The 12,648-nt window shown below is 37.3% G+C and overlaps 1 protein-coding gene across 4 annotated transcripts in view; it reads left to right on the forward strand.

The window, feature by feature from the left end:
- LOC105492987 (POU class 2 homeobox 1) overlaps nt 1-12,648 on the forward strand; it is a 184,715-nt gene that overhangs the window by 148,544 nt on the left and 23,523 nt on the right. For all 4 annotated transcript variants that reach the window (XM_011760385.3, XM_011760389.3, XM_011760386.3 and 1 more), the window contains 2 exons: nt 4,301-4,395; nt 9,608-9,781. In XM_011760385.3, coding sequence (XP_011758687.2) covers nt 4,301-4,395; nt 9,608-9,781 — 269 coding nt within the window. The remainder of the gene's footprint in view (nt 1-4,300; nt 4,396-9,607; nt 9,782-12,648) is intronic.

Here is a 12,648-nt window from a genome sequence, read left to right on the forward strand (position 1 = left end):
CACCACTTTTTTTTTTTTTTATTTTTTTGAGATGGAATAAATAGGAAATTGATTCACAGGCTCCTCGTTCTTGCTTTATTTGGTTTGTTTGTTTGTTTTTGAGATGGAGTTCAATGGCATGATCTTGGTTCACTGCAACCTCTGCCTCCCGGATTCAAGCAGTTCTCCCTCAGCCTCCCAAGTAGCTGGGATTACAGGCATGCGCCACCACACCCAGCTAATTTTGACAATTTTTTTTTTGAGACAGTCTTGCTCTGTCAACCAGGCTGGAGTGCAGTCCACAATCATGGCTCACTGCAGTCCCAGCCTCTTGGGATCAATCAGTCCTCCCACCTTAACCTTCAGAGCAGCTGGGACTGGTGTGTACTCTCTCACCTAGCTAATTTAAAAAAAAAAAAAAAAAATTTTTTTTTTGTAGAGACACGTCTTGCTGCGGTTGCCCAGACTGATCTTGAACTCCTGGGTTCAAGCAATCCTCGTGCATCAGCCTCCCAAAGTGCTGAGTTTCTAGGCATGAGCCACTGTATCTGGACTCACTTTGAGGAGTCTAATGTGAATGGCCCAATATCTTCCAGTACGAAAGTCTTCTGTAAACTTTGCTAAACCACAGATTTAATCAGAAAAGTGGCATTTCCAAGTTTGTATTTAATAAAGTTCGTGTTGAAACTTGGGTAGGAAAAACTGGTAAATAAGAAGGTAGAGGGGACAGGACCTGGTGGCCAGTTATATTTGATTAATGATAGGAAAGAGGTATCTAGGTATAATGCCTGGGTTTTTAGGAAACTACGAGGGTTGATAGGTTCAGAGGAAATATAATATATGTAGTATTAGAAGAGCCTTGGTGAAACCAACCTTTTAGGTATAAAGGATTAAGTAGATTCAAAAGATACTGCATTTTCAGAAGTCAAAAACTGGTGGAGAGTGGTAGTCGCAATGGAAGAAAATTCCAAGAGGGAAGGAGAAAGTGACCTAGATGAGAAAGACTTAGGAAGGGCAATGCTAAGTGTGTTTATTAGATTTGTTAGATTTGTTAAGATGGAATGAGATTGCCTTCATTCACTTGCAGCAAAGCCAAGAGCATTGTCTTTCCCTTTTCAAATCTGGGACCTCATTTTATTTCAATTTTATTTGTCTCAAATTAAGATAGTAGAAATAATGAATGACTGTTCATTCTGATTTTTTGGTATTTGCAAAGGTATATATATGTTTTTAAACCCTCCCCCAACTTCCAGACTTTTATAAGATTGGGAAAATAGCACAGATAATTGCTATGATTATATAACTGTAACTGTCTAGAATTTAATTTCAAGCAAGGGAAATCTAAGCCTTTTCCTCAACTGTTTTTCATGGGAAAATTCTTACTGACAGACTACTGAACTTGAGTCGTAATTTATTGGTGATCTTATTCCGCCCTATCTACTCTCACAACTAATTATGAAAATAATCAAAGAAATGTTCTTGGTTAGAAAACTGTTCATTTGAGTTTTGTTTGGGTTTTTGTTGTTTAGGTAAGGGAAGGTGGCAAGCATTGTTTCTTGTTTTTTGTTTTTTGTTTTTGAGACAGAGTCTCGCTGTGTCGCCCAGGCTGGAGTGCAGTGGCGTGATCTCGGCTCACCACAACCTCTGCCTCCAGGGTTAGAAGGATTCTCCTGCCTCAGCCTCCCAAGTAGCTGAGACTACAGGCGCCCGCCACCACACCTGACTAATTTTTTTGTATTTTTAGTAGAGACGGGGTTTCACTGTGTTAGCCAGGATGGTCTCCATCCCCTGACCTCATGATCCACCTGCCTCAGCCTCCAAAAGTGCTGGGATTACAGGCGTGAGCCATGGTGCCTGGCCAAGCATTGGTTTTTTAAAAGTTCTAAACCTCTATGGGCCCTTTCAGCCTTTTCAGCTGACCTTGTTTGGGGGTAAAACGTAAGGTTTGAATTTGTTTACATATCTGCTTTTGTCTCTTACAGATTAAACTAACTTTCATTGTTAAACTTTAAAGAAACTCCTATGTTGAAATAGCCTATGTTTAATAATGGGACTTCATTTCTGACCTTTGTGCTCTCTACTCTTTTTTTTTATTTATTTGAGAGGGAGTCTCGTTTTTTCACCCAGGCTGGAGTGCAGTGACCCAGTCTTGTCTCACCACCACCTCTGCCTCCTGGGTTCAAGCGATTCTCTTGCCTCACCTCCCAAGTAGCTGGGATTATAGGTGTGTGCCACCACCCCCGGCTAAATTTTGTATTTTTGGTGGAGATGGGTTTCACCATGTTGGCCAGGCTGGTCTTGAATTCATGACCTCAAGTGATCTGCCCGCCTCGGCCTCCCAAAGTGCTGGGATTACATGCATGAGCCACCATGCCTGGCCTTCTCTTTCATTTTTTATTATTGTTTTTGAATATTCTTTAGTCTTTAGCCTTTTCAAAACAGTTTTACTTAATTAGTTTTAATCGTTAACATAAAATACAGTTTTGTTTTTTTCTCTAGACTACCCTTCAGTATTTTACAAACCAGTAAAGTTTGATATTTTAATTAATTCACTCAAAAAATTAGTTGAGTGTCTGCTGTGTCATATAGTGCTCTAACAGTTAGGGATGTATTTTGAACAAGATGCAGGTTCTGCCCTCATTAAGAAACGTCAACTAGTAAACATGTAAACAAATGGTTTAGATAACAATTAGTACTAGTCAGGTAGCAGATCATAATCTAGTAATGGTTAACCTGAAGAAGAATGGGCGTATGGTCTGGAAAAGCCTCTCTGGAGAAGCAATATTTGAATTGGGAACTGATGAGGAAGGATGAGGGGGAGGTTACCACACCTAGAATCTGAATGAAGAGTCTTGTAGGCAAAGAAATGTAAAACACCTGAGATGGGAACAGCTTGACCTGATCTAGGAAAAGAAAAGCCAGAGTAGCTGGAGTTGAGTGAGTCAAAGGAAGTGGTAGAAGTTGAGACATGAGAGCTAGACAGGGCCAGATACCTAGGGCTGCATAGATTTTATTCTAATTCTAATACAAGGCCATGACAGCGTTTTAATTGGGAAATGATATGATTATAAAGATCACCCTAACTATTATATGGAGATTGAACTATAGGGAGACACTTGGGGAAGCAGGATGGTCATTTAAACTTCCATAAGCCTGCCTTTTAAGAAATGTTTGTAGTAATATATACTGAATTTTATTTAATCATATTTGCTTCAATATGTATTTCACTTGCCCCAGGACCGGCAAAAGTCAGGATTCTTTAGAAAAGTTCAAACCTATTTAATATATTTATCTTATTTGTGACCTACATTATGAAATAAATATTAGTATTTTTTGATAGCTTAAATTTAGGCAGTGCTTAGTTACTTATAAATAAATGACAAATTATGTGGCTAATCTCTGGCAGGCTTAAGTGTTCTGGCTGTTTGTCCTACATATTCCAACATTTAATATATCCAAATTTAGTAACCTAAGGAAATCATAATTAGGAAGGTGTTGCCTCAGATAATCTTATCACATGTTAAAAAAAATGGTAAAATCCCTTTTGTTTGGTGTGCTTTGTTGAATACTTTCTACCATTGCTGTTATCACAGCAAACATAATCTTGTATTTAGTATTTTAGCAACAGCATTTTATCTGAAACTCTGTGGGTTAAATCCTTAAATACAGACATTCTGGGTTGGTCCTCTATCAGGTTCTGAAAATAAAAAGCCATGTATGTATTCGAGTAATTGAGCATCTTCTACAAACAGAGAGTTTGTATTTCTCCTTTGAATGTCAGTTTGTCATTATGAAGCATTGGTGGCATTACATTATCAATTGTTTGAAACTAAGATAGTTCAGTGTTAGTGCAGATATTAATAGAATATTTTACATTTCAACTTTATTATCACCAACAGACAAATGTTTGATAAAGAGAACTTGAAATGCTTCTTTTCCTCTGGTCCAACATATGCTGGCAGTTTCTAATGGATTCTAGGTTAAGAAGTTGAGCTCTTTTTGGAATTTCCAACTCTTTCTATCTAGAGTAGTTTTTTACTTTCATCCCACTCTTTCCTAAAATAAAGGATTGACCTATCACAGAGCTTATTCGGATTATGCTAAAGACATACCAGTTTTAATTTAATGTTTTATATCTTCTCTTCCAAATTGTAAAACAAGATTGAATGTAAGGCAAATAAGATAAATAAGAGTTTTGATACCAGTAACACTACCAGAGATCAACTGAAAATTTTCAGCTCATTTTCTAATTCTTCCTTTCTTTTGCCATGTGTTCAAAGAAATCTTTAATGTTTCTGGATAACATGTTTTTCTTCTACAGGTCTCCTGCAAGCGCAAAATCTTCTAACGCAACTACCTCAGCAAAGCCAAGCCAACCTCCTACAGTCGCAACCAAGCATCACCCTCACCTCCCAGGTCAGTTTTCTTCTATGGGGGCCGCTTTCTCTTATCATGTTGTCTGGGGAGATATTTGGACTTTTAATTTTTTTTAAATCTAATAAATCTAATAATTCAGTCTTTGAAAACTGACCAGAAAATCCAAGCTAGGCTTAATCAGCTTAATAAAGCAATGCCAGCAAATCAATATAGTCTTTGAAAATCTTCAGAGTTTCTGTTTTCGTCTATGCTCATAAAGAATAACTGTGTTAGCAGTAAATGAGTAATGAGTTATAGCCATGTGACATCTCCCCTCACCATACTTGGCAGTAGATATTACCACTTAAACTGGAAACCTAGTTAGCCTCAGTTAAAATCCATTGTTACCCTTTACTCTTTCTCAGAAAGTGCAAAGAAATTTTGATCTCTGTATTTTCTTTTTTCTCAATGCTTTTATGGCTCTTTAACTCATTTCTACTAGACCATATAAACACTATAATTATATAAAAACAAATCTTAGGCATAAAGAGGTTTAAATTATAGACCTAGTTCCACTTCTTATCTAGCTGTTGCTTTGAACATGTCACTTTACCTCTCTGGACCTCAGTCTTCTCATCTATAAATTAGGTGACTGGACTGGCTGATCCTGAATTTCCTAGCTCGGACTTTCTTTGTCTGCAGTACGGAAGTTATCACTTAATACTAACACATTACCAGATGTGACAGAATTCAGCATCCATTTATGATAAGAACTCTTGCAAACTAGATATAGAGGGTAACTTTCTTAGCCTGGTATACAGCATGTACAAAAAAAAAAAGAAAAAAAACCAATATCATACCTAACGAAAAACTGAATACTTTCCCCTAAGATCAGAAACAAGACAAAGTGACCAGTTGCCGCTTTTATTCCACATTATACTGAAGGTGCTAGTAATGCAATAAGACAATAAAATGAAATATTAATAAATGACATAGATTAGAAAGGAAGAAGTAAAACTGTCTGAGCTGCTAGATGACATGATTGTCTATTTAGAAAATCCTAAGGAATCTACCAAAGAAAGCTACTGGAATAAGTGAGCTTAGCAAGTATGATACAAAGTCAATACATAAAAATCATTTACATTTCGATACACTAGCAGTGAGCATTTGGAAATTGAAATTTAGAAAAAGAAATTTACAGTACTTAGGGATAAACTTAACAAAATATTTGTAAGGCCTATACGTTGAAAACTGTAGAACATTACTGCATAAAATTAAAGACCTATAAAATAGAAAGAAGTAATGTGTTCATGAATCAGAAGACTTAAGTCAGGTTTTCCCAAATTGACCTCTAGATTTAACACAGACTCAACCAATACCTAGCAGCCTTTTTTCGTAGAAATTTGCATACTGTTTCTAACATTTGTATAGAACTGTAGAAAACACACCAAACGACTTTGAGAAGAAAATTGAAGGACTACCTGATGTCAAGAATAATTATAAAACTCCAGTAATGAAGACAGTGTAATACTGGCATATGGATAGAAATAGAGACCAGTGGAACAGAATAGAAGGTCCAGTAGACCCACACGTATATGGCCAACTGATTTGCCAAAGGTACCAAAGAATTTCAGTGGGAAAAAAAAAAGTCATTTTAAAAAATGCTGCAGAAACAAGGGGGGGGGGGTGGGAAACCTTGACTATTATTTCACACCATATACAAAGATTTGTTTGATGGGTGTAGACCTAAACTTACAGAAAAAAACTTGGAAAAAAATCTTTGTGTCCTTGCCTAACCCAAGGATTTCTTAAATAGGACACAAAAAGCACCATAAAATAAAAAACTGATAAATTTAATTTCATAAAAATTAAAAGCTTCTCTCAAGTGAATGAAAAGAAAACCACAGATGGGGAGAAAATATTTTTATGAAACATATCTGATAAAAGATTTGTGTTCAGAATGTCTAAAGAACTCATTCAAGTTAATAATAAGACAATCTGATTTAAGGGAATGGGCAGCAAAAAATTTGGAGATACTTCACCAAAGAAGACATGTGAATGTCCAGCAGGCATATGAAAAGATGCTCAAAAACCGTTGGTCATCAGGAAAATTTAAATGAAATATCACTACACACTCACTAGAATAAGCAAAATTTAAAAGGCTATGACAAAACGAAGTGTTGGCAAGAAGATAAAGCAACTAGAGTTCTCATGCATTGCTTAGTGGTGTTGCAAAATGGTACACACAACTTTGGAAATTATTTTGGCAGTGTCTTTTTTTGGGGGTGAGGGGGAGGCAAGGTCTTACTCTGTCACCCAGGCTGGAGTGCAGTGGCACAATCACAGCCCACTCTAGCAGCGTGACCTCCTAAGCTCAAGTGATCCTCCTACATCAGCTTCCTGAGTAACTGGTACTACAGGCGTACACCACCACGCCCAGCTATTTTTTGTAGAGGTGAGGTTTTGCCATGTTGCCTAGGCTGGTCTTGAACTCCTGGGCTCAAGCAATCTGCCTGTCTTGTCCTCCCAAAGTGTTGAGATGACAGGTGTGAGCCACTGCACCAGGCTGGCAGTATCTTATAAAATTAAATGTCCATGTACCTCGTGACCCAGCAGTTCTATCCCTAGAAATGAAAGCATACGTCCACACAAAGACTTGTACGTGAATGTTTATAGCAGCTTTATTCACCTCGAACTGGAAACAACCTAAACATACATCAGCTGGTGACTAGGTAACATAAGCTTTACGCATATCCATATGATGGAATGCTACTTAGCAATAAAAAAAAAAAAAGTGATTCTGATACATGCAGCTCCTGTGAATCTCAAAAGCATTATACTACATGAAAGAAGACATAAAAGACTGCATAGAGTATAATTCAATGCACATGGCGTTTTAGAAAACACAAAAGTAAGGTACATAAAACATATTAATGGTTGCCAAGGACTGGGGGCTAATGATGGGGATTAACTACAAAGGGAACAAGGGAACTTTTGGGAGTGATGAGAATGTTCTGTATCTACTACTATCTATATAGTAACTGCTACTGCAATTAGTAGCAGTTGTATGACTGTATGTAGAGAGTGAGGTTGGGCTTTTTGAAAAAAGTCTATATCAGAGACTCCTTCCTGGCCTGCATGCTCTGCATATGGTGGCAGGGCTGTTGTGGCTTCATCCTGACTGCTGCTCACTGAATTCTACTCTGCCATTTCTAGATCTGGCCCAGTCCAGCCTGAGGTTTCTGGAGTTGGGGTAACTTATCTGTAACCACCCCATCTAAAGGTACCCAAGCTATTTTTAGTCCTTTATTATTTGAGAATGGGGCTACTTCAACCCCGGAGATGAAGTAACAATGTGATAGTTAAGACTCACCTCTAACTGTCAACCAGTTTCGCTGTGAGAAGTGTACAGCCACATGGGAGTCTACTATGGTTGTTGGTGGTTTTGGGTACTCCAGAATGGTCAGGTTGAAAATTACGCAGTGTCAGCATAACATAGAAATGAACTTTGTTGTTGTCATTGAAACAGGATGATAAGAGAGGAACTTAACTCCAGTTGTCGCCTGTGTAATGCTTATTCTGTAGTTTTCTGGGACAGTTAGTTCCTTTGGAGGAAGCCTTGACTCATAAGGTAAAGGTCAGGGTTATATAACTTATCTCAATTTGAAGAAGAAAAATTCACAGCCACAGACTTTATCTGTAATCCTGGTTTATAATTGCTCACCTGGGCTACTGTTCACAGGAGGGGTCAACTGAGCAACTAAGATGCAGTGAGGCAGCACCTCCCGCTAGTGAGGTGTGTTCCACTCAGGGCTTGTGAATAGAACAGAATAACCTTATGTTTGTGTGATAAGAAAGTTGAGTATTTTCTTTTTAAAAAGAGACTATATCCTCATGTCCCAAAATAAACTATACATGGATTTAAATAATCAAATATTCAACAACACATAGAAGAAGCTAGCAGATTACAAGGAATTTTATCAATGTTAGAAATAAGTGAAGCTTTCTCAGATTTGAAGTAACAGGATATATTAGAAAGGAAAATTAAAAGCTAACCCAAATGACAAATTAAAGGTTTATGTACACTAAAAAATAAAAGAAAGAAAGCAAATTGGAAAAAGCGTTTGCGTTAATATGACAAAGCTTACTCTATAAAATTTGAGGATCTCTCTAAGGATAAGGATGAGAATAAGGGTATCATTAATATATAAATTGGTTAAGGACATAAATCCAATTCACATCCAAGGAAATACAGATAACAGTTGACACATGGGAAAATTTTGACATTGAGTAGTAAGAGAAATGCAAATTAAAGCAGCAGGGAACTACCATTTACTTCTTGAATTAGCAAAACATTTTTTTAAACTGCTAACCAAGTCATGTGGAAGAGTGTTGCAAAGTGGGAACCAACCTTATGATATGTATCAAAAGCCGTGAAATTGTTTATCTAGTTGCCAGAAAAGCCCTTGAGAATTTATCTTAAAAGAACTAATTACACACATAGGTGGAAAAAATAACTAATATGCATGAAGTTTTTCATTGTGTTATCTGTGTTAGTGAAAACATGAAAACTGTCTAGCGATTAAGAACTGGTTAAGTAAATTATCAGAGTATTGCCTTAGTTTTTAAAAAGGATAATTATGAAGACTGAAATACTATAGAAAAAAGTTAAAACAATCTTAAATGAGAAAAGCAGAGAGTAAAATTATGTATACCATAATTACAGTAAAGGTTTAAAAATATAGGTCCTTGGGGAAAAAACTGGAACAGATATACAAAAGTGAAACCTGTTATAAGATATTTAAACTACAGGTGGTTTACTTTTCCCCCTTAAAATAGTTTTAATGATCTTGAATACTATTTTTATAATACTGTGTCACAGGTTGGAGATGTAATAGTGATAAACAAGACTCTACTACTTTGACAGTTGAAGTGCTAGACTTATGAAATAGATTTTTTGAAATAAAGAGTAATTATTAAAAGACATAAGATATATGTCTTCAGACCATTTGAAAACCCAGTTATAATAGATTTCGTTTTTGTGTATTCATGTTTTTTCTATAGAATTATGTGCTTAACCTTACTTGTAATTACCGCATACGTAGTTTCACTGTCTGCTTTGCTCACTGAACATTATGTTGCACATTCTGTAGTGTTACATGGTCTTCATTGTTCTCCATAAATGTGGCTGTTTCCTTCAATTGTTTACTTGGAGTAAGCCTAAATATCTCTTCCCATGTTTTTCCTCATTGTTTTATTCTTTCTCTAACAGCCAGCAACCCCAACACGCACAATAGCAGCAACCCCAATTCAGACACTTCCACAGAGCCAGTCAACACCAAAGCGAATTGATACTCCCAGCTTGGAGGAGCCCAGTGACCTTGAGGAGCTTGAGCAGTTTGCCAAGACCTTCAAACAAAGACGAATCAAACTTGGATTCACTCAGGTAGGGTGAATTGGCCTTACATTGATTGCCCTCCTTGGCTGGGTCCAAATTCGGTTGGCTCTCTGTATTCATGGATTCCACATCTGTGGATTCAGCCAGTCTAAAATATTTGGGGCAGGGGATGAAAAATGATGGTCATGTCTGTACTGAACATGTGTAGACTTTTTTCCTTGCCATTATTTCCTAAGCAATACAATGATTTACATAGTGTTTATATATTAAGTATTATAAGTAACCTACAGATGATTTAAGGTATATGGGAGGATACACATATGTTATATAAAAATATGCATTTTATAATTTTGAGTACTTGAGCATCAGTGGATTTTGGTATCCAAGGGATGTCCCGAAACCAATCCGCTGTGCATACCAAGGGACAGCTGTATTTGCTTTACATGTCCAAAGAGGCGTCTAAGATACAATATATTCCTCAGCCATGTTGTTTTTTGGTTTTAAACTGTACCTTTTTGTTAGCCTTTTGCTGCATTTTTAATGTATGGTTTAATGTTAGTCTAGAAGCTTTATGATTCCTTTCAGAACACAGGCCTCTGAAATCATAATTATATCAGTAAATTGTGAAGAGTTTAAAAGATTATGTTGGAGGATATTTTGACTATACTGAGGATTTTGTTATTGAAGAATATCTGGTAGTAGACCTTAGTGCTTCATATGTAAGATGAAGACCTTAGTGCTTCATATGTAAGATGAAGAGAGAGTAAAGATTACAGGGTGTATTTTAGTAGCTAAAAGGGGAAAAGTTTAGAAGGCTTATTTAAAAACATTTTTTTGTAGTGGGTTGCAGTAGCTCTCATCTGTAATCCCAGCACTTTGGGAGACTGAGGTGGGAGGATTGCTTGAGCCCAGGAGATGGAGACCAGCCTGGTCTCTGGTGGGAGGGACCCTGTCTCTCCAAAAAGTAAATAAAAAATGTAACTGGGTGTGGTGGCACATGCCTGTAGTCCAAGCTATCAGGAGGCTGAAGTGGGAGGATTGCTTGAACCTGGGAGGTCGAGGCTGCAGTGAGCCATTATTGCTCCATTGCACTCCAGCCTGAGTGACAGAGCAAAACACTGTCTCCAAAAAGATAAAAATTAATAAAAATTAAAAATAAAAATAACTTTTTGAAAGAGAAAGGGTGAAGACAGGCATGCAGGCACAGGCACACACACTCTCTAAGCCTATGCTAAAACCAGTTAATCAAGCAAGAATCTATAGAAGATGAAAACCCCAAATTAGCCAATATCCAAATTAATTTTCTACAATTTGTCAGCTAACCGAGGACTTTTAAAGAAGAGTGAATATATTTAATAAATTATTTAAACAGTTGTCTGGATACATGGCATTTTTGTTTGTTCTAAGCACTACCACTGACTCTTTGATTAACCTGTCATAAATAATACATGTTTTTTAGAGACAGGGTCTCACTATGTTGGCCAGGTTGGTCTTGAACTCTTGGCCTCAAGCAACCCTCCTGCCTTGGCCTCCCAAAGTGCTAGGATTACAGGTGTGAGCCACTGTGCCCAGCCTGTAAATAATAATTTTAAAGCAGGCAAAGAATTAAAACTGAATGAAATTTATGTAAAATGGTATAAGATCATTAGGTTAAAAAAAAAAAAAGCGAAAGTATGGATTAGATTGGGTGCTTTTATGGAATCAGGAAAAATCTGATATTTTCTTTCCAGGGAATATAATTACTATTTGAAGTGTTTAAGCCACTACTTAAATATTACTCAAATTACTTTGTGTTTAAAGTACAGTAATGCTCCACCTGGCCTGGAAGGTCAAAATCCAAGGATAGCATCCTGCATGTACTATGGGTGTTTTTAAGAACACATTTATATATATCTTTATATATATCTTTTTTTTTTTTTTTTTTTTTTGAGACAGGGCCTTGATCTGTCACCCAGGCTGGAGTACAGTATCATGATCACGGCTCACTACAGCCTTAACCTCCAGGGGTCAAGGGATTCTCCCGCTTCCGTCTCCTGAGTAGCTGGGACTCAGGCACACCATCACACCCAGCTAATTTTTGTATTTTTTGTAGAGACGAGGTTTTGTCATGTTGCCCAGGCTGGTCTCAAACTCCTGGGCTCAACCAAATCCATCCACGTCAGCTTCCCAAAGTGCTGAGATTACAGGTGTGAGCCACCACGCCCAGCCCAGGCTTATATTTCTTTGGGAATTCATTTTTGCTCAAAGAAATCAGTTGTGTTTGAGAATATAAAATGATTTTTTAAATAGGCATGATTTTAGAGGAAATACAGTTACATTTGTGAGGAGTTTTGAGTTACGAATAAGCAAATTATCCAGAAACATTTTAATCCTTTCAAAGCATCTTAAATGATCTGACTTGTTTTAAAAAGAAAGCTAGGCCAGGCACGGTGACTCACACCTGTAATCCCAGCACTTTGGGAGGCCGAGGCAGGTGGATCACCTGAGGTCAGGAGTTCAAGACCAGCCTCACCAACATGGCGAAACCCGATCTCTACTGAAAAATACAAAAATTAGCCGGGCGTGATGGCGGATGCCTGTAATCCCAGCTAATCAGGAGGCTGCGGCAGGGAGAATTGCTTCAACCTGGGAGGTAGAGATTACAGTGAGCCGAGATCACACCACTGCACTCTAGCCTGGGTGACAGAGTGAGACTCTGTCTCAAAAAAAAAAGAAAGCTAAACATAAAACTAGATTGATATGAGTAAGTTAGGACGCTGAAATAAGTATACAGTTAGCATATTTAGCAGTGCCTCAAGGTTTGAACTATCAGCACAGTATACTCTTGGGTTCCCTGAGAGATTGTTGTCTAAGTGATATGCCAAAGATGTTAAGGCTTTTAAAAATCTTTAGCTTTTACTCAAATAGTGGTTTGC

This window comes from Macaca nemestrina, chromosome 1 (assembly GCF_043159975.1).
Source record: "Macaca nemestrina isolate mMacNem1 chromosome 1, mMacNem.hap1, whole genome shotgun sequence".
Lineage (NCBI taxonomy): Eukaryota > Metazoa > Chordata > Mammalia > Primates > Cercopithecidae > Macaca > Macaca nemestrina.